Below are 23,499 nucleotides of genomic sequence, written 5' to 3'. Positions count from 1 at the left end.
CACTCATCTAAATTTTCTGTTGATTGGTTCTGAAACTGGTAGAAAAATTAGTAAAATACCGCAAGAAACTCAGACCCAATTTTTTTACTTTGAAAAAAAAGGAATGTTTCTATATGAAGGAAAAAAAGCTATATGCAAATGTGTGTATAGCGCATATACATTATATATATATATAGCTGTATACATATTTGAAATTTTTTTTTATTGAGAGTACCTTCTGTAGTTGAGTGCAGCCATTTGTAAAAACTGCATACAATCCGTAGCAGTCGGCAACTTTGGATTTAATACATAATAATGAGAAAGTAAAATCTTGTACCCATTTACCCATTTGAGTACAGCAAGGATTTGGCTGTGTATAATATTTTAGCACGTGTATATGACAATCCTAATTAGAGATCGGCATCGAAAAAATTTGAGAAGCCCTTTCTGGTTTAGAAATTAACACTTGAAGTGAGTGTATTCTATCATCTCATGGGAACTTGTTTTCCCCCACATATTATTTTTTATTTTCATGAAAGTGATTCTTTTGTAATTGATTATTTAGATTAAAGTTTAATGCGAATAACTAACACAATTCAATTTAGTTTCACTTCAACTTTTTTCCTTTCAAATATGTATGTGTCCTCGATTGAGGACAATTGTGTGTGTGTCCACTGGACACACAGTTGTCTGGACACTGTCCAGTGTTATACTTCCTGCTGATGTATTTAAAAAATCTCTTGGAATATTCTTAATCGGCCTAATTTTAACAAAATATCCCAATATCAAAATGGAGTTCAAAGTACATCAAGGTGCATGCATAAAAAGGTTAAAATTGCATTTGCAGCTTACCCCCAAGGTCAAACAGTTCTGTTTATGGGTGTTGGGTACCAAGACAACTTGCATGTATTGATTGTGCTTTTTAACTACTATCTCTTTATATCTGAAAGCACATTCACTTTGTCGAACACTAGATCTGACAGCAGCTTCTTCTTCAAATCTTCTTTTCCTGGAATTTTTAGAAGTTTTCGAAGACCTAGAATCATAAGCTTCTCGTAAAACTGGGCTTATATGGCGTTGATCCACACAACTAAAAACTAAGAAAAAATTAAATAACTTAATTGCTACTTTCAAGCTTGTAACCAAAAAATAGATATGCAACAAATCAAACTTTGATATGGCAAATAACAAGATATACAGGGTGCATAAGGAAGTCTCCTTGCCGCAATCAACTGGCGAACTGTGATCCTAGAAGCATGCTTCCAATCAGAAAAAGTATCCAAATAACACATAGACTTCAGCTACAATAAATAATAAACCCAATCAGAAAACTGTTGCCTTTCTGTCTCTCCTGACGCCAACAAAAAAAGTTTCACGTTCCTAAGTGAGATATTTGAATTTAAAATCTGAGAAAAGGCAGGGAAAGAACAGCATAAACTAATGCAGTGGTTCTCAACATTTGGAAGCCTGTGGCCAGGTAAATCTGTTTTGTGTAAGGCCTGGTCATACACACAACTAACGAAAAATTGATGGGGAAAATGCAACTGAATCACTCACAGCCAGGTGTGACTAGTGATAGGCCCAGATACTGGGCCGCTGCCCGGCAGTTGAGAAACACTGAACTAATGGACAAGCTCATTATGCTGCTCTTTTTCATTTTTTATCTGATTTTGAATTCAAATATCTCAGCGAATATTGCACTTAGAACTTTTTTGTTGGCCCCAGGAAAGACAACACAACTTTATTATCGGGATTTTTAAGACAGGGTGACCATATAAAGTTTTTATTTCAATAACTATACAACCGTTGCAATATGAATGGCATTTCTGAAGTCTACATATTATTTTTGGATACTATTTCTAATTAGAAGTATACTTCTAGGATCAACAGAGTTTGCCAGGCCTAATTTATGACAAGAGCACACTTCCCCATGCACCCTGAATACACACACATATATGTTACATTTACAGGGTAAAAAATTAAGCCTGTTTCACCTCAAATAACTTGTAAACCATCAGATATAGAACATACTTTAAATTAGAAAAATAATTTAAATAACGTGCCCATCTTAGAGAAGTTTCATTTATTTTACCAAGGGCCATACTGTAAATGCACCAGTAGTGGGCCACTTAAGAACATTCATTCATTATATTTAAAACTACATACACAGAGCTCCATTCATTTGATAATTATTTTTTTAACATATTCTGAACTCTTACCCATCATGTTATTAAATAAAAATTTGAAGACAAAATTCTGTAAACAAATAAAAATGTACATTTAGTCTATATATCGTAGTAGGCCACTCTTAACTCCTGATGTGCTATTAATGGGCCCCCCCAAAAATTGAAAAGGATAAAAATTTATATCTTACCTTCATTATTACAAACATAACTATAAAAAAGAACGCTATTAAGGAAGAAAAATACAAGTTTAATAGGGATGTCGGTAATAACACTTTCTATTGGAAACTATTTAGTTTTTTTACCAGTACTTTTTTCATCAAAAAATAAACAAAGTGGTTAAACTTTTTATTTTAGCCGTGATGCTGTAATATCTGAAAATGTTAAGTCGAGCACACTTTCTACTAAAAAAAACTTATTTTACTTCTTATTGATCTCAAACTTTCAAAAGGTATCATTTTCCCCTTATTTCCTGAACCATACATAAATGCACTTCTGAGCAGGGGACCTTGGCAGAAGGCTGACAGGGCTCCAGTCTTGGAGGACATAGAGATAAACCTGGTTTTTTTTTTCAGAAGAAAGCCACACACCATTGTTTATCGTGAAAAATGTTCCATCCACTTTTAAAGCAGATTTTTCTGCTTTTTGGTCCAGTATTATTTTATTGTTTTTAATAATGCCAGATTACTTGATCCTCAAGACAGCACTTATTTGTAAGCCATCATCACTTGCACTTATCCTTCAAAGATGATGTATAATACAAGGTTGATTTTTATTAAGAAATTTATTTCACAGGTGTTTCTGGTGCTCCAGGGACCGGACAAGTGAGAAGCCGAATTTTTCCTTTGCCTTCATTTGACCGTTCTGGAACAAATACTAACTGAGAGAACCAAAATGCACACTTGCCCCCTTGTGATAGAGTACAAGGGATGGGCCATGCAATCCATTGCATTCTTTCACCCAATCTCGCAAATTTAATTCAACACTAATGAATAAGCAATGCAAAATGAACAACAAACTAGTGATGGGACAAATATTCAGTTCGGCCAAATATCTGTGTAAATCTACAGGAAACTAATTTTAAAAAATTATATTAATTGGAATTTTTCACATAAATTAAAAATTTACTGATTGTATTTTATTGTGTGGTGGGAGTTGTCATTCCTCCTTTCCATGGGGTCATTCAGCATCAACTAAATGGAAAACATTCTATTGACTTGCGCAATTGGTGGATGCACTTATTAACGTGTTTCAGACTTGCATGATGTTTAATAATTTGCACATTTTTATTTCACAGATTTAATGAGTTTTGGTAAAAAACAAGCAAACTCTAGACCTTTTCACTACTCATATTAAAATTGCAAGTCAAATGCTTCTAATGTTGGTACAACACATCTATTATTTTAAATCAACAATTAGAACTGAATTCAATGCTTTACACAAAAACTAAATTCTCTGCTATATTTTTTATCAGGGAAAGCCTAATGCCCCATTGCGAATATTTAGAGCAATTATATCTAAGTTTAACTCTCCACATTTTCTGCAATTTTTTCCATCCACAAAAGCTAGAAATAAAACAGTTATCTTTCTCCACTGCATCTAAGGATTAGAGGTTCAAAAGTCTACTTATATATTTCTTTTAATCAAGAATTTTACAGCATCTCAATAACATGGGTACCACACAGTGGTATGTAGTTTAAACCAATGTTTTCCCAAGTGGGCAATATAGCTCCCAGTGGGTGATGGAATTTTTTCTTCACTCTTTCATCTTGGATTTTGCACCCCTCCCCAAGCGGCACCCTGTGAGTCACTTATCCCAAGAGCCGCTTCTGTGTCGTAGCAACAGAATTTTTTTTCATAGGATAGCCAACTGAAAGTTGGAAACTTCAGAAAATCGTATTTAGTATGCGCATTAGCAGTCTAGTAGGTCCAAAACCCGGATTTCTGTGACGTGAAACGGGAAGCGTGAACAAAATTTTTATGCATCCTTTCCCAAAATTCTGGGTATTTGGCACGCATTTGGCAGCATCTCTGCTGAGGGAAGGATTATTATCAAGTAAAGCGTTAAGACAACAGGTTGTTTTTTGCATGTTGGCTTTTGGGGGTGCGCTCAACCAGTAACGCTTCTGGATGAGGTTGATCATCCCTGTCAACCCCCCACCCTCCTCTGGAACCAAACCAAAAGTAGCTGAACATTGTTCGCGATTGGCCAACAAAAATTTCACTTCCGAATTTTTGCATATGAATCAGATGGCCGATTTGACCATCAAGAGGACGAATGGACACTCACAATTCTGCGAACTTGATCTTTTATTTATTCGCGAAATGAAATATTGTGTCGCGATTTGACGCAATGGCGATCGGCAGAGCGAACCCTGTTTCCTGGTTTATTCTGAATAGATAACTTTTGGTTGAGGCTCTATTAGCTAACAACCGATAGATTGTCTCATATTTGCGTCTTGAAAAATATGAAAACTTTTCAATCGAATTGAAGAATCAGCCTGAGGGCAATTTAATTGATCCCTAATGCACTGGCGAACATGAAGTTTCTATTTGTGATTTGGAGTAAATTCAGAACATCTTCCACATATGCATATTCTGGAGAACTGGCAGGGTTATTAGCTGCTGAACATACGAGTTGATCAGCAATTTCATTGTATAAAATGTTTTTGTGTCCTGGTGACCAACCACACAACTGATAGACTTGGCTTTATAAGAGGCATGTGCCAATGCACAAAAAGTGGTTAAAATGACAGTGAGATTTAACATTAATTGTAGACAGTGCTGAGATGGCAGATTTACTATCTGTCAGGATCACATAATCTGTTTTTTTGGAAATAAATTTAGAAGTAGCTTTGGCAATTGCCGAACAATCCGCAGAAAATACAGATGAGCAGGTATAATGCTCAATAACCAAGGCTTGAATACATGAATTTTTCACACAAAAAATGCCAATGGATGTATGGTTGTTTTTTGAAGTGTCTGTTACTATTATAATGGAATCAGACCAGTGAAGTTGTTCGTACTGTTTGAACAAAGGTGAAATCAAATTTGAGTCAGATGTCATTTGAAATGGGAGTGTGTGTTATAAAATCAATATATGATATTGCCCACGGTGGGTCTGGAATGATGATAGGTTGAAGTGGAATCAATAAATGATTATCCTGCAAAAAGTGGATATGTGAGATACTGAAAACTGGTAATATAGTGTTTTGAGATATGTTGCTGATATTCAAACAGAGAAACTTGAAAATAGTACCATATCTTGATACCCTAGCCTTAATAATTTGTCTTGAAGAGAAAGAAGGTTTGCAACGTAAGTAAAATTAGAATAGATATGGGAAGGCCTGAAGGAATTCTTAGTACTTGATTATAGATAGCTGAACATCTTTTAAGATTTTTCTGAGAACTGTTCCAAAGCATTGAGATATAGTTGAAAAAATTATAGATGACATTATAGCAAATAGATAAAAGTTTATGACCCGGAGCACCTTTAACTCTGCCAGCAATAATTCTTGTGATGTTCAATACATTAACACTTTTCTTCAAACGATCAATGTGAGAATTCTATATCAGCTTCCTGTCAAAGATAACACCCAAATTTTCATATTTTCTACAAATTGCAGTTGAAATTCATTAATATGAAGATTAGGAATACTAAAACTATTTTTCATTGTAAAAAGAGTGAAGTAGCACTTGTCGATTGAAAGAGTGAAACCCCAATGATCCATTCAATCTTTAACTATGGATAAAGCATTGTTGAGCTCAGTGTTGACATAATTGGGATCATTATCACTGCACCAAAGCAAGATGTTATCGGCATATATGAAAGGGTGAACTGAATGAGGTAAATGAACAAGCAAATAATTTAAAAATATATTCAACAACCATGGTGAGAGGACACATCCTTAGGGAATGCCGTGATTAAAGTTGATCCACGATGACTTGTTTTTGCCAACTGATAAAATACTTTCTGTTAGATAAGAAGTTTTTAATCCACCTTAAAAAAAATCACCATGAAAACCAATCACAAGTTTATAAAGGAGAGCAGAATGGATCACTGCATTGTAAGCTCCTTTGATGTCTGAAGAGACCAGACTCCCACATCTTTTGTCTTGAAAACACTAAGAATATTGCATTTAAGATTGAAAAGTAAATTTTGCACGCCAGTTCTCGGTTTGAAGTCATACATGCTGGAGGGATATAAATTGTATTTAATAGTTATCCAGTTCAAAGGAAAAGTATATTGTGCTCGTATATTTTCATTATAATATTTATTAAAGTGAGTGGTCGATAAGAGGATGGATGCCTTGGGTTTTTGTTTCGTTTCAGTAGAAAAACAAGTTTGCCTTCTTTCCATCTTGATGGTATGGATCCTGACGACCAAATGGCATTGAATTCAGACAACAAAAACTCCAATTGTTCTCGAGATATTAATTTTTAGGCCTTGACATTTACTCTATCCAGACCAGGTGCAGTATTAGGTGTTTTCTGGATTGCTGATAACAGTTCTTGAACAGTAACAGGTTTGTTGACATCAGGTGAGAAATTTTTGGGAACCACACTAGGCCCGTCATTTGGAGGGGTCGGGCTGCCCCCCTCCCTGGCTTTTGAAAATACACCAAAAAGTGGTATATATATATATATATACAGGGTGATTATAAAAAAACTATCCTGACATATGGGCCCCTAACTATCATAACATTCACAGAAACAATGAAATTTTGGCATAAGGTATTTTGATGTATGCGCTCAAGAATGATATGGAAAACAACAGTGTCACTCAAACAGTTACGGTTACAGTGAGAAAATTTCGGAAATATCAAATGGCAACACCAAGTTTTTTGTATTGGAATGTGATCTCCATTGTAAAAAACCTTAGCCGTTCGAACGGCAACTGTAGCATGAAAATCACCGGTGGTAGATAGGCTAAAAGTGAGGACAACCAATAAGGACAGAGAAGCAGCATAAAATAAAGCATTTTATCGTGTTTCACAAATTTTCCACATGACCTTGTGGAGGACTAATGAGGCTGGGATCTCAGCCGAAGAAACGGTGTGACGAATGAAACGAACATTAATGCTCTGGTGCACGGCAAAGTCCTTTTTACTTTTTCCTTGCCTAGCTCCAGGGATTTTCGTGCTACAGCTGCCATTCCAACGCTATTTAGTGTTTTTCAGTATGGAGATCGCATTCCAATACAAAAAACTTGGTGTTGCCATTTGATATTTTCGAAATTTTCTCACTGTAACCGTAACTGTTAGAGTGACACTGTTGTTTTCCATATCATTCTTGAGCGCGTACCTCAAAATACCTTATGCCAAAATTTCATTCAGTTTCTGTGAATGGTATGATAGTTAGGGGCCCATATGTCGGGATAGTTTTTTTTATAATAACCCGGTATATATATAATTATAAATACACTGAGTACATGTTCTTTACCCGACAAGGCAGGAAAAAATATGCATCCACTATTTTTTATTAGAAAAATTATAACTTATTTGTTTATATAATTACTTCTTTCATATTTTTGCACCTTTATTTCTGATTAAATAAACTATGTTAAGGTAGAGTTAAAGTTGTTAAAAATTTTCATTTTTATAATCAAAAATCCACTAGGTGCCACTCTCTTAAACCCCCCCCCCCCTCTTCCCCCTAACAAAAACTAACCAGCATGAAGCAGGATAATTCATTCTATGCAGCATGAAAATAGTATTGCTTACAAAATAAATACAGTACAAATTGGAAAGTTAAACAATGCTGTCAGAAATACCCAGGTTTTTATGTCACGACTTCTTTTTGTATAATTCTCTCACCCTTATAAGTCAAATATTCCCTTATAAGTCACATTCTTATTGAACAGGTTTTACTTTTAGCTTTCATTTATTTGTAGGCCAAGGTAGACTACCATACAGTGTTGTGAAATATAGAAAGTTCTCTTTCAAGTTGAATAAAAACAAAATAATTACCATAATTTCCAGTAAATGCGCCACACTCAGAAAAATGACCAGAGAAGTAAAAATGTACAGAAATGCTCATTTTATATGCCACACAATTTCTTTTTCTTTTTAAAGAAAGGGAATGTCCCTTTGCAACAAAAAGAAAAAGAAAACATGCCCTGACCTGGACATGCTTTCTATATTCTCAATAAGATTTTTTATTCAATATTTGCAACTAATGTATTTTTTGGACACTACCTCTCTTTATGACAGAAGTTTGGCTAAATATTAAATGACTTTACCATTGCACTTGACCTTCTCTGCTTCTATTTCAAGTCCTTTTAAGTTAACAGATCTAACTTCCAGGAGCTAAAGAATCTTTTTATATTTAAAGAAAAAAGATGTGAAAAACATAATTACCTCTAAGCATTCTTTCCTGTAATGTACCATGTACATATCCTTTGTGTTCAGCATGGTCTTGATTCAAAGACTTTGCAGAGGGTTGAAGATTGGCTGGCTCATTTATTTGACCAGCAGAAGTTTCATTGTTGTTAGCAGCTTGTAAATTACCATTCGTACAGCTTTCTGGAATATCTTTTTCAACTTTAATCTTCACACTTTGTTCTCCTGCTTTTATTTTCGAACCTTTTCGTTCACACTTTTTTCTTGAATATGTTACAGATTTCTTACCTCTTTTAGACAAGGCTTTCAAATTACCTGTATCAGACTTTCGTTCACATTTCTCAAAATTAACTTGTTTTGATTGAGTTTTTACACTGGTATTCACATCCGATTTTCGCACTTTCAAAGCTGGGAGTACTTTGGATGAAGCTGTTTCATCATTCTTGCGTTTTGTGTTTCTCTTAGTATCGGTTGATTTGCATTTCCTGACTCTGGTAAGTGGCTTCTGCGTAACATTTGCAGAATTCGATTTTTTACATGAACTTACATTTTTTTTAGTTGAATCATTCTCTTGTTTTGACTTTGTACATTTCTTGCCTTTACTTGCTTTTGCAACTGATAACCTGTCTGAATGTCTCAAACTGCCTTTGGAATATAGGAGATTAGTGAAGCTTTTGTCATTTGCCCACGATATCTCTTGCAAGCTTCTATACAACTGATCAATTTCCCTGTTTCCTGTTTTAGGTGTTAGCATTTCATTAGACTTTTTACGGTGATCCCTGAGATTCATTTTGCTAGAAACATTTTTCTCACTTTGCCTGAGAATTTTCTCAGTATTTTTTTGGCAACTTGTGCTTGGGTCATATACATCAGGCTCAGATTTAATTTTTGTGCATGGCCCTTCTTCTATTGAATTTACTTTATTACTGGATGTGAAAGGAGAAACACTGCTATCCAAATTCACATTCAAGTATTCTTCTGTTTCATATTTCATTTTTTTCGCAATGCTGCTGTCATAAATATTTGTGGAAGTATGGTCTTCACTACTTCCTTGACAAATAAGTGGGGAGCCACTGAGATTAAACTGCTGTTCAGCTACATATGCATTATTTAAATTTTCTAGTAACTCTGACTTGATAGCATAATCCTTATTCATCATTGTATTAACCACACTACAATCATCGCAGTTCATACTTGCATTTTCATACTTAGATGCTGAATACTTGGGCTCACTTAGATGTTGACTTACTTCTACTCCATCACTTGTTGTATGAGAGCTATAAGGATAAAGGGTTTTTTGAGTGTCATAACTTACATCAAGTTGCTGAGGTGAACAATTGAATTCCTCATTGCTCACACATGGTTGCATTTGAGGTTCTTCTGCATCGTATTCAGATATGGCCTCAATCTTGATAGAAACTGGTTCCTTAACACATATTTCTACCTCATCATCTATGCGAATACGAGAAGGGGTCGTATTTTTTTTCTTCAGCCTTCGCAATTTTCGTTTCATCGTTTATACCTGTACAAAAAAAAATTCAATCAATGCAACAAATTACCATCTTGCTTCCAATTACATAATTCATCATAATAAAGATACATTATTTCTGTTTTTATCATAAAAAATAGCAGCAAATATTATCTTGTTCATTCAGAAACTCTGAGTAACATGGAGTTTAGATACTCTTCAGGGAGTCGCCAAACGTGGCACCTTGATAATGTTTATTTTCTCTGGGCTTACTTGCTCTGACTGGATTTTACTGTCTTGTTTGTCTACTAGGGTTTCTGCTTAGTGAAATGATAACAATGGCGGCGTTAGAAAAAATGATTACCCCTCCCCGATATAATCCTAATTCAGTTCCGATCAGAGTTTAAGTTATATAAAAAAATTCCTTTGGCAAAATGCTACAATGCTAATGATTTAAGGTTGGATGTCTTCTTGTTTCGTACCTCCTGTACGCATTTTTGCGAAAGTGACTACTACTTCTTCCGTGTTCTAGGATTTTCTTTCGCATTTAGAAAAAAATGTGACTGTAGCTTAAACCCTGGTTCAGATGCATCAAGATAACAATAATAATGGCTCGCAAAGCTGGGCCCGGTTATCATTCATTGATTTACTAAAAAATTCTAACATTTTTTGTGATTTAATCCAAATATGGTTCAGGTGCATCAAGATAATAATAACGTCTCGTGAAGAAGGGTCCGGCTAGCATTTATTGATTTACAAATATTCTAATACATTCCGTAAGTCGCTGCATTTCTTATTCATTTTTATTATTTATATTTGGAGATTATGACAAAGCAAACGCGAAATCACATCTATGATTATAGCTGTAGCAATTTTTCTACGCTCTCTTTTTATGTCTCATTTGCACATTCACATGTAGGTATGTTAGCAATTACACGAAACATTTCCTGCACTGTTGAACTTTGTCATTTTGCTTTTATCATGCTGTGCTGTATCTCTCAGTCAGCTTTCAGTACTGATTTCCCCCCCCCCATTGTTCACTGTGTTAAACTGCTTCTGTTTGATCTGAAGCTTTGTAACAACTTAAAGAATTAATTTTTGCAGCGAATTCGCATTTTCGTGATTTTTTTTAATTGGGTACTACCAGTGTACAATCTGTTCAATTCTATGGATACAAGAGTGGATGCCCTTTGGATTATTCCGATTTTTTACGTGGATTATTACTGTGCTGTGGAGAAAAAAGGATAAAAAGAAAAAACAGGGGTCAGCACTAAAAAAAACTTTTCTCTATGTTATGTGTCAGGTTGCAACCCGAAATCTTGGTCCCCATAAGAGTAACTAAAATCCATTTTCACAGAAGCTTTCTATAACCATCCCTATTGATTTAGAGATGGTTACTACCAGGGTTGTTTGGTTTAAACCTTGGTTTTAACCAAGTGGTTTCTTTCAAAAAATCAAATAAAAGTTGCCTAAATATAATTTTTTTCCTTGAAAAATATCATATTGGTTCATTATTACCCAAAATGTTTCATTTTTACCACATTTTATATCCTTGGGGTACATTCTGATGGTATATCTTTAAATGACATAAGATTTTATAAGCGGTTTTTTTCAAAAAGTCTCATAAAAGTGACCAGAATATATATATATTTTTCATATGAAGTATCTTAGTTATTTAAAGTTATATACAAAAGCCAAAATTTCTCATTCTTACAACATTTTCTACCCTTTGGCTACATTCTGTGTATATCTCCCAGTCTTAATATTCAATAGTAGTTTTTTTTATATTTTCACACTGTTAAGCCCAGTTAATAAGGGTTCTACTGAATAATAACAGATTTATGAAAAATAATCAGCTATATACAGGGTGATTATAATTTGAAGTTTTGATTCCATAACTATTCAATAAGAACTACTGGTCAGAATGACTTGAAAATTTGCATGAATATTCCTGAAGCAATGGAAGTTTCTTTCGCAAAAGGAAAAAGAATGCAAGTAGTGCAAAATGTGCAGGTAGATGATGCTGTACTTGGCCAGCAGTATAATCTATTTTGTGCAACCACATTGTTTTGGTACTTCCACAGCATCAGTGTGTGGATAGAACAACTTCTATCAAAATGCACATTGCAATACCAGCAAAGCAGCTGCTGAAAACCCATATTGACAGGATGCACCTTAACCTTTTTAACTTCTGGCTGTGAGGGGTACCTCAAAATGTCATAAACAGTGGTCAGATTGCAAGATTTGGTGAATTGCAATCTCCAGCACATCCCCTATATGTTAGAAGTTCCTCAGGAATATTAACATGGGGGAGCGTTTGGTTTAATGAAGCTGCACATAATGAATTGCAAGCACATCCACATCATGACCATGGCATACTCCGATTCTGTTGTTGAACAACAATTTTTGTGCTTTCAACCTCAGGTTGGACAACATATTTAACATTTCTTAAGTAAGTTGTAGCTATTTGTTCAATTACTTCATTTTTTGTGATGTTTCCATGAATTATGAAATCGTGGAATGCTATAATTAAGGTATCATTTTGCCATGACTGGCTATCGTTTTCATTCTGCGAGCAAATTTCCCACATGTTGGATGATTTCATTAATTTTACATTTTTAAGTATTTTTTCCCCATTACCAAATAAAATTGCATTTTTTCAGGAATATTCATGTCAATTTTCAAGTCATTTTGACAATCGTTCTTTTTTTACAGTGTTTTGAAATCAAAACCTTAGTTATAATCACCCTGTATATCATAAATCATTGCTAATTAATCTGCATTATTTATGCTTCATTAAATACATTATATTCACTTAATTTTTATTACTTTTTTCAAAATAGCTTCCTAATTAAGCATACTGAAAGTAACTGGAGAAAAACCTTTATATACTATATGATTAACAATAACATTGAAACAATTTTCAAACACACAGTAATCCATTGAGTTGAGCAAAAAATAATTAAATTGCAAAAGTTGGTTTTTGTTAAAATGTAATAAATATTTATTGATTAATTAGTATGGGAATAGTGTTAATTACATTAATAACCATTTCATTTTAGTTAATTATTAGAAGTTTGAATGATTTTTCAGAAATTTCATTGTTTTTAATGTTAATACTATTTAAAACAAAAAACCGGTTTAAACCAAAAAAACCTGGTTTAAACCAAAAAAAACCCGTTTTTTTTTTTTCAAAAAAAAAAAAACTGTTTTTTTACCAACCCTGGTTACTACTTCATCACTCTATAATAACTACACTTCCGGGATTGATGAATTTCAGGTGCCAGATCACCATGGTGAGCGCCCGAGTGGAGTGGTGGTAAGATGCTCATGCTACCACTGTGAAGGTTGCTGTCACGGTGCCTGGTTCGAACCCGAGGGAGGATATAGATAAGATTTTCCCTAATGAACTACCAATAGACAGTGGTTTATTTCCAACCCAAAACTTGCAATATAGCGACATAGCAAGAGTTGGTGTTTGGTGAAGAAGGTCACCATGGTAACTAGAAAATCAATATTGGCACCTAAAATTTTCTACATGTGATTGCTGAATTAGAGTCTAAGAATGACATAAAATTCTGATTTCATAATTATGTGGCTTCAAAAATGGAAAGGGTATCATATCCCTGAAAAGTCAAAAACATTGTTTTTCCTGAGAAAAAAAATCATGCTTGGCTCCTAAGAAATTTGGCTGACAAATAATTCTTTTTTTTTTTTAATATGTCATGCCATTGTACTTTGCTGTAAGTTATAACACTAAAAAGAGATTTTATTAATACAGCCAACATTCAATTTTACGAACCTTCAATTTACAAACACGCCCTGTTTTACAAACTATTCCTCAGTCCTGAACAGTATATCATAGAGCTAATGTTAAAATCGAAGACGATGTCTCAAACAGCAGTTAAGAAAAAAATAAATTGATTTTGGAGAATTACTCACACTTAGTACTTGGTTAAAATTGAAAATACTATTACCGAGCAAATAATTATCCCAAAAAGTTCTGTAAGTTCATCAAAGCCATTTTACGAACGATTTAATCTACAGTCGACGCTCGATTTTATGAACACATTTTTTTTTACGAACTGGTCCTGTTCCACGAACAGCATGCCATAGAGATGTTAAAATCTGCTCCATTTTATGAATTCTAATTTCTATCAACTCTTTATTTTACAAATTTTGTTTTTACACACACTCTATTTTATTTCCGAATATTTTATTCACCCCCAAATTTGTTGTACAAAACATCAATTTGGACATTCTATATGCCTTGTCTTAAGAGAAAATAGAGGAAAAGGAGGAGTTCACCAATTTCTCATGACCAAAATACAGGTTTTTTGTGAAATTATGCCAGGAGGAGGGTTCAATTGTTAGCGGGGTGACTATGAAGTGAAGATATGTTGAAAATGTAATTCACTTTTTGTGCATTATGATTGGTTGAACTGGTGGTTTGAGAAATGGTACAATATACATTAGCTCAGGGGTTCTCAACCTTTGCTCTGCAGAGCTCTACACATGCCCTTCCAGGGACTCCATGAAAATAAAATAAATCAGTAGATTTGATGAATGAATTTTAAAAAAGTGGCTTACAAGACTTTTCCATAGGAATTTATAGACTAAAAATGGCTCTGCGAGTCAAAAAAGTTTGAGGTTGGAGAACTGCTGTATTAGCTTGTTGCTAAGGCTATTTCTGAGTCGATCAAACTCTACTTTGGTCAACTGCTGTTTGTAGAGTGGCAGACTTTAGGTACCCTTCAGAAAGTCGCCAAAATCCCTTGGAAACATTTATTAACAGCTATGCTTGCCTGCTCCAACTGGATTATACTGCATTCTTTGTCTGCTTGGGCTTTAAACCTGCTTAGTGAAATAATATTAATAGGACAGTTGTAAGAAAATTACATTTTCTTTCTAATTCAATCAAATGCAGTTCAGGTGCATCAAGATGACAATAATAGCGGCTTGCTTAGCGAGCTGTCATTATTGATGCTATAATGATTCATGATCATTATCCTGCTATCATTTATTGATTCACTAAAAAATGCTTTTTATCCGATTCAATCAAATGTGGTTAGGTGCATCAAGATGACAATAACGGCTCGTGCAGCTGGGCCCTGATTTATTGATTCACAAACATTCCAATACATTTGCATTATGGTAAGTCGCAGCATTTCTTACTCATTTTTTTTTGTTATTTATATTTAGAGGCGAGGGGTCATGACAAAATAAAAGCAAAATCACATCTATGGTTATAGCTGTAGCAATTTTACTACATCCCCTCTTATTTGTATGCATGCATATTAGTGATTGGATGAAACGTTTTCTGCACTATGCAGGGTTGGCAAAAACTTGGGTGCTTTTGATATTGAAGCATAAGGAAAGAAAGTTATATGCGCTGCCCCAAAGCAGAATGTGCCAAAATCTGCGACGTACGTCGTAGACCAATTACCGCTACTGCAGAACAATTTCAGGGGCAGCACGGATCATGGCCTCAAAACTAGTGAAAATAGTGACCAAAATGTTTAAAAAAGTGAGCAAATAGTGACCAAAATGTTTAAAAAGTGACCAAATAGTGACCAAAATATTTTTAAAAAGAGACCAAATGGACAATGAATTTTGATTATTACCAAATTGAAATTGACTTTAGTTTTAACTTTGCATTTCAATAGAACTCATTGAAATTGCTTTTTTTTTTTTACATAATAGTGTGAAATAATTAAATCAAACTCAAACGCATTCTGCTAACCAGAAAAGTTTTGAATAACTTATCAAATTTATCAACAACTATGTGTGAGAGAATAACTACATTATATCCTTTCTGAGTAACAGTAGCAATGCCTTCCCCCATACTGCTTTTCACAACCCATCTTAAAATTAATTTAAGCAGGAAAAACTTCAAAACGGGAAAAAGTTTTCACATTCAAAGAAGGGAAAAAAAATGAAATAACACAAAATTTGATGAGAGAATTTGTCCCATCTACATTTCAGTGGATTTTTCATTCATGTTATGCCATGAATGACAGTATACATAATGTACTAAAACTTTTTTAACTAGTACAAATTTGATTTACATACCTAGGTTTGTATAATACGTTCTAACAAATTTTAAGAAATTTACTATAATGATTAAAAAATATAAAATTAAATTTTTAACAATATTTTAAATTATTAAATTAAAAAATTACTTAAATTACTGAATTATAAATAAATTATTTAAATTACTGAATTATAAATTATTTAAATTACTGAATTATAAATAAATTATTTAAATTATTAAATTGAATAAAGTATTTAAATTATTAAATTAACTAAATTGTTTTAATTATTATATGTTTGAGGGAGGGGCAATCCACCCTCCCCCCAGCGTCAATGATCTACTGATGTATACATATATATGATGTATATTAATTGTCATCGTGCCACACCCCTAAGACCTTCAAGTCTATCTCCTATGGCTGGACTGGGAAAAGTGGGCGAGTCTACTATTTTACAGGGGGGGGGGGCACCAAAATAATACTGCTCTTGGGTGAGGGAGAAAATAAACCAGTTTTGAAATTGTTTGGTTTTTGAGAGAAAATTTTTTAAAAATATTTTTCTTTTTTTTACACACAACATACATCTGACGCAGTGACGATCGACTACAGTAATTTCTGCTGCTTCCAGGAGACTTTTTTTTAAACGGCAACTGACTCACATTTGCGCTTTAAAGCTGAAAGACCATTGCAAACCATCTTTAGTTGCACGATCACGGATATTATTGTGATGGAAAGGCTGATAGTTTAAATAAGGCGTACAGTTTAATAAAACACACTCTTAGAAAGAATCGTTTCGCGGTAAGCAGGTACAAAAATTTTTTGGCGTCCTTTCCGAAATTCCAGGCATATGGAAGCAAAATTAGCTATTTGGCGCAGAAAAATACGAAAATACACTATTGGAGCAGGATGGCGCAAGATGTTAATTTTGGCGCAGTGTTCCCACCCCTGAAAACAGTATAATTTTGGCCCCTGCCCCACCCCACCCCATAATTTTTAACAGAAAAAGAGACTCTCCGCGGCCTTACCCGGTAAATTTCCCATGAACCTTGAAAGCACCAACGTGGCAACTTTTTTTTGCGCCAAAGAATCGCTGTTTTGCGGTAGTCAATTCAAGATGGCTGACAAAGGGCACAATGAATAAACGCCAGGGGCTTCGCCACTGGACTTATCCCGTTGCTGAGATCTCTTCCAGCCTAGCTTTCGTGGCAGAGTCTGGAACAAAGTGAGTGCACCTAACAGTTTGAGTGTGTAGCTAGTGTTGTGCCTGATATTTCAGTGCTGTCATCTATACTTCAAATTGGGAGTGAAGTGTAATGATTGAATATTTGTAATATTGTAGGCCTGTTGCTCTCTGTGGCGAGGCTTTTTAACGGGGAGATCGGCCCGCATCGGTTCCCAATTTCAAGCCAGAAGCCTTGAAATTGGGAACCACAGAAAACCAACTTCAGCCGACCACCACTGTGGCGCCGGTGGGGTTCGAACCCGGATCCTCGCGATGCGAGTCCGTCACTATGACCACTCGACCACCACAGCGGCTGACAAAGGGCACATAAAAAATTACAAAAATATATAATTTATATGAATCAACCTAATATGCGGCAATATGCGAAAATCGATAGAAATATATCGGGGAAATACGGAAAATTAGGGTAAAATGAACACAAAAATCGAATCAACGACATACGGGGTTTATAAATGCGGTTGATAGAGTTTATGGATGCTGTGCTGTCAGGGTTACCTATTTTAGCGCGCCACATTAGTCGCCACATTAGCGCTGACTCCTCCCGTAATTTTCAATGAACAAAAACAAAGAATTCGCCCCCACCCAAGGCACCCGATTTACCATGGCAGTAATATGTAAATTGGTTTTTCTGAAGGGGAAACATAATTTTACTGCCCCTTGACTGTGAAATTCCATAACTTTGCAAAGGAATTTTTATTGCCTTTTCTTAAATATACCATCCGATCCCATCAAAAACGCCGTCCGAGGCATTGCCCCCCCCCCACTCCCAGTTTTAGATCTGATCACGGTATGCAGCAACCCGGGTCGCAAGTATGAACGAAAATTTACCATCGCCCGGGGCCTTTATCCACTCTTTTTAACAGAAAAAGAGTAAACTCTGCACCTTTCCTCGTTCAATACCCGTGGAACCAGACCCCCGCCCTCTCCTATTGCGGTTGTAATAGCGACTCGAGACAAAAACGTTTTAACAACTTCCGAGGTCTAAAAATGGGATTTTGTTACACAACGCCAAGAATGGAGCGCAAGATGTCGATATTAAGTCAACAATCAGTATCGTATTAAGATGCTCTAAATTAAGTTACGGCCAGAAGCGGATAAAGGTCAGTTGATGGCCCGGGCATAAAAAAAAAAAATTAATATTAGGCCCTTTAAATTAGGAAAAAAGTGTAAAGTAGGGGCCAAAGGCGCGCTCGGTGTGCCCTTCGGTCTAGAAATATGGCTAGATGTATTGAAAAGTAAAGAATTATCATTGTATAGGAGTGTGTTTCAAAGTGATGTGTGTTACTCCATTTCATTTCCTTGCAAATATGACTGATCCTGTTTTGAGAAAAGAGGATTAACTAAGGAACAAGAAGCTTCCGCTGAACAATGGATTGAAAAACTGAATACAGAATTTGTTATCTACAGATGTTTCAAATAGAAGATGCAAATTTCTATCCAGGAACAATGTTTTCAAAAAACGTGATAGTCTCAGTTGAAACAAAAAGGAGGTGGCAAAGTTGAAGCAAAAATCATGCATTGTAAGGCAGAAAAAATATTTTAAATGCAGACTTTTGCAAAATTTTTTGGAAGACCCACATTCAATTACATTCACACCTGCATCAATTTGGCGTATTTTTTCTACTTTTGCACTAGTATGGTCAAAACTGAGAAACAAACTTGGATGTGAAAAAGCAAAGAAATTGGCAAAAGTGATTAGCGAGATCACTCAAATCAAAAGGTGTTATTGAAAAGGACTAGTAATTGTGAGTTAGAAAACATTCATGAAAATGTTTATTTTCTTTACTTGTAAAAAAAGGCATTTGAAAAATAATGGGAAGAAATATAATTTAAATAGCACTAAATACATAGATTTATTTGTGGTCATCACCCCTCCCCCAGCATCCTGGACAGCTTGGCAGAGATCTTTCGTGGGGCCCCTCTGTAATGAATTTATAATGTAAAAAAAATCAAAAATAATAAGATTTGTCCCTGGCTGGAGCCCTGCAAGCCCCACCCTTATGGTGGGACCACAGATAGAGTATGACAATGCAATAACATCATTAGAAAGCATACTGTTTGCAATTAAGTTTTAAGGTGTAATTTTACTTGGTTTTTTCTAACCCCTATAATCTAAATAGCATAGAATACACAGATTTATTTATGTATAACTTTTGAGATAGAGTGTGACAATACAATATCATTAGAAAGTATACTGTTTGCAAGTAAGTGCAGTTTTAAGGTGTAGTTTTTGTTGGGTTTTTTACCTGTGTAAATGTTTTACCTCGGGTTGGGTAAAATCAGACCAATCCTGTCACTATGGCATTGTTGAACTTTGTGTCATTTTGCTCTGATTGTGTGAGCAGCGGTGCTGCATATTCTGGTCCCATGGTTGCGTTTCAGCACAGATTTCTTCCCTATTATTCATGGTGTTAAACTACTTCTGTTGGGCAGAGGTCTAGCAACTTCAAACCCTGCAGAATTAATTTTTCTGTGAATTTTAATTTTGCATTTCCCTGATTTTTTTTAAATTTGGTAGTATCAATGCACTGTCTGTTCAATTCCCTGTGGATTATTACACGTGTGTATTAAAGCACGTGTAAGTGTGCCTCAAGGATTTTTCCGATTTATTCCATGAACTATTGCTGTGCCGTGGAGGATAAATTTTTTTTAAAATTTTTATTTCTTCCCCACGTCATGCCTCAGGATGCGATGCGTTAGGGTTGTAACCCGAGGTGTTGGCACCTCATTAAGGGTAATTAAACTCCATTTTCATCCAACCCAAAATGTAGGGAAATAGAGCTTTTTACCACTCACGAACTACAATAGTGTAGGAAATGCTTTGTTCAATCACTAACATACCTGCATATAAATATATAAATGAGACATAAAAGAGAGAATCCAGTAAAATTGCTACAGCTATAACCATAACGTGATTTCGCTTTTATTTTGTCATGACGGCTCATGACCCGACCCCCAAATATAAACACTAAAAAAATGAACAAGAAATGTAGAGGCTACCGCAAAGAAAATATATATTGGAAAATTTGTGAATCAATAAATGATAGCAGAGCCCAGCTTTGCGAGCTGTTATTATCGTTATCTTGACGTGTTGCCAAGGCTGACGTAATGACCATGGGTTGCAGTACATATATCTCTCTCTTTTCTAGATCTTTCTCTTACTCTCTGGTTTCTAGAATTGATTCCAGGTACCGCAAGGCTATTATACGTTCTCTTTTGCATAATATTTGAAATAGCCATCATTTTGTTGTCTAAAGTGTCACCAAGATTATTATTCTTATTTTTTGTTCCTTCTGCCCTTTTTTAAAATCATGCCTTCTGTTTTTAGTGTGGTCAAGAAATATCAGGAAGTTATTTCTAACGACTTCGCGATCTGAAATTTTCCTGAAGTCACAAATGCATTGCATAAAATGTGACAGCGACATGCTATTATTGAGGGTGGCATTGACTTCAGATAACTTTCAGAAAGTCGCCAAATGTGGCACCTTGGAAACATTTACAATTTCCATGTGCTCGCCTGCTCCAACTGAATTATACTGACTCCTTTGTCTGCTAGTGCTTTGAATCTGCTTAGTAAGATAATATTAATACTTGGGATGGGGAAAACAGAGTCAATATTTTCAGATCAGGGGACAGAGCCCCCCATCCAGAGTTGCCAGATTAGCGGTTTTCCCACCAAATTGGACTGGTTTGAAAACGGTTCGGCGGGAAATTTTTGGCTTTGGCGGGTGGCGGTTTTTCCAATATTATGTTCATGGCGAATTTCTCCCTATTTTTTTTTATTTTTCTTTGCTTGCGAGCAAAGAAGTTTTTCTTTTTCACTTCAGTTCCCACCTCATGTTGTGTTTTCTTCCTGACAAGGCAGAAGGGGTGGGGGGGGGCATCTCACCCAATTATGGAAAGCAAGAACTTTCAACCATAATGCCTTTGCCACATAATAATTGAAGGGACCGTAAAACAAAAACTTGGGAAACTGTCCTAGGCTCTAGATCGGTGGTTTTCACAGCGGCCAATCGGTTACAATATATCCAATGTGGTATAAGGGAAGTATATAGTAAATCCAACACTATAAGGAAAATGGGAGACTTCAGTGATGTTACGAGCTTCGCGCGGAGGCCTTCTGCTATAGAAGGTGTTGCACCGGCCCGACGGTTGGGAAACAGTCTCTAGACCACAGAAGCCTGTGAAAGAAACCGTAGCCTCCACAAGTGTGGAGCTGGCAGGACTCAAGCCCGAGAACCAGTTCTGTCTTAACGCATGGGCCCACCCGGGCATGGCCCAGGAGCCTCAAGAGAAGAGGGCCTCAGAAAAACGAGAGGTAGTTGTATTTTTCGGGGACTTTCCATGTAGGGAATCAGAAAAATCACTTGGCTCTCGGGGCCCATGATGCTTTTAAAACGGCCCTGCCAGGAACCCAGAAGAGTTCTTAAATTTTTTGCTTACCAGACCGTGAAAAATCTGGTCTGAGACCCATACCTAATTTTTAAATTATTGTACCAAATTTCATAGGCACCTATGCATAATTTGAGGCAGTGCCGTCTTGACGCATAGGACAACCCGGCACGTCACGGAGGCCTTGAATGAAGAACGGCGGGGGGGTGAAAAAAATGTGATATGGTTAAGATTTGCGAGATTAACCATGTGAATTGATAAGTAGGCATTTGCAGTCTGGATAGAGGGCTGAGAAGAATCAATTTGCCCGGGGCCCCCATGATGCTTTTAAGACAGCCTAGACTCAAGGCCATCTCTGGGCCGTTTTTCGAGGAGAGAGAATGTGTAGTCCTAACTTTTACAAATTTTCAAAATCAATTTATTCGGTAAAAAAAAACCCATATTTTTTACAAAAAAGTGAAAAATCTCTCTTTCCGGGAATCCGGGTTCTTATAAATAAACAACGGTCCTGCATGTTGTATAAATAAATACATTCTATGTATTATAAATTAAAACCCGGACTCTCTTTTCGGGAATCCGGGTTCTTATAAATAAACAACGGTAAAATAAATAAATAAAATAATAACGATACAGGGGCATAGAGCGCGCCAATGATGGCAACTTATCGCCGGAAAAAAGTCGCCAACTTGGCGTGTCCCCTATATCAAAGCTGTTCCAGGAATTTATATCAAATGCTAATTTTCAACAAATTAAAACTAAATATTTTTTGTATGTCTAACATTAACTCTTTGACAATCGCTTGCAAATCATTCGTTATATCCGACTTTACCATATTACGTTTACATGCCCAATATTACCTACCGAGCAATTCATCCAGTGCTTCTTTTCTTTTAGTAATTCGAAAAAAATTAACTTCAACGTGTACACTTACACCCCGTATAGTTATTGATGGAGTTTTTATTTATAAAATTAATAACTTATTACATGTATTTACGAGAACACCTTACCCAAACTCGAAAAACCTGCTTATAGAAAACGTGCTGATGAGAAACTAGAGTATTGAAATGTTTTTTACTTTGATCGAAGCTCAGTTCAACAATCAGAAAACTCTCGATGACATCAACTATGTCCGATAGATAGATCAACGAATATCTGTGGTGAAAGTCAAACACAACGTTAATTTACTTTCGGAGAATTACAGTTTCATACCCTCGACGACAACCAAGCACGACTCCATTTCTAAAACCGCGAAGCTGCAAATCGCAAAAGTGTTGCCAACTGTCAAAAACTTTTGAAATTTTTCGTCAAACTACACGTTGAACGACACAAGTGTGCCCATACGTCCCGCATTTCTCGAGAAAGTCCAACTCATTGCCTCCTAGGGAGTCTTCACTTCAGTTACTCAGTGATTTGGAATCATTGAGCTATAAGTAAAGTTTACTTATAGCTCAGTGTTTGGAATCTCAATGTCCCGTGTTTTTTTCGAGGACATATGGTCAGAGTGCATGAGACATTCTGTATGACTTGACTGGACTTGAATGATTAATGTCCTCTATACCTATTGGGGGGGCTTTAGGACCACGTCCATAGGAGTACGTCCATAGTGAACCGCTTCTCGCTACTCGCTTTATCGCGGCTGAAAAAAGATCGTGAAAACTCATTGGGGCGGCCATAGTGCGCCCGCCTACCTGCTTTTACCGGCTCAAACTGCTTTTACCCGCTTTAACCGGAATGAATTATTACACTGCTCAAAACAATTAGGGGAGCACATGGTTTTAACAAAATTACGCAAAGATGTATACCGATAAGTAACATAAAATGAATCACCCATAATTTAAAGCATAGCAGGAAACGGAAGAAG

At 35.7% G+C, this 23,499-nt stretch overlaps 1 protein-coding gene across 2 annotated transcripts in view; it reads right to left on the bottom strand.

The window, feature by feature from the left end:
- The window catches only part of LOC149072142 (uncharacterized), a 59,972-nt gene extending 37,077 nt beyond the window's left edge, over positions 1-22,895 (bottom strand). The window contains exons 1-3 of one of the 2 annotated variants that reach the window (XM_089247142.1): positions 22,646-22,895; positions 8,522-10,025; positions 832-1,076 (exon numbers count right to left, since the gene is read on the bottom strand). In XM_089247142.1, the coding sequence (XP_089103268.1) occupies positions 832-1,076; positions 8,522-10,016 (1,740 nt within the window). In that variant the 5' untranslated portion in view covers positions 10,017-10,025; positions 22,646-22,895. The remainder of the gene's footprint in view (positions 1-831; positions 1,077-8,521; positions 10,026-22,645) is intronic. The other variant, XM_089247143.1, reaches the window with a different exon arrangement.
- Between the last annotated feature and the right edge of the window lie 604 nt (positions 22,896-23,499).

Source organism: Pholcus phalangioides, unplaced genomic scaffold, assembly GCF_987345545.1.
Source record: "Pholcus phalangioides strain wild (caught in Gottingen) unplaced genomic scaffold, Ppha-v1.0 ptg000017l_1, whole genome shotgun sequence".
Taxonomy (NCBI): domain Eukaryota; kingdom Metazoa; phylum Arthropoda; class Arachnida; order Araneae; family Pholcidae; genus Pholcus; species Pholcus phalangioides.
The sequence above is the reverse complement of the archived record's forward strand: the minus strand, read 5'-3'. Positions and strand labels throughout refer to the sequence as shown.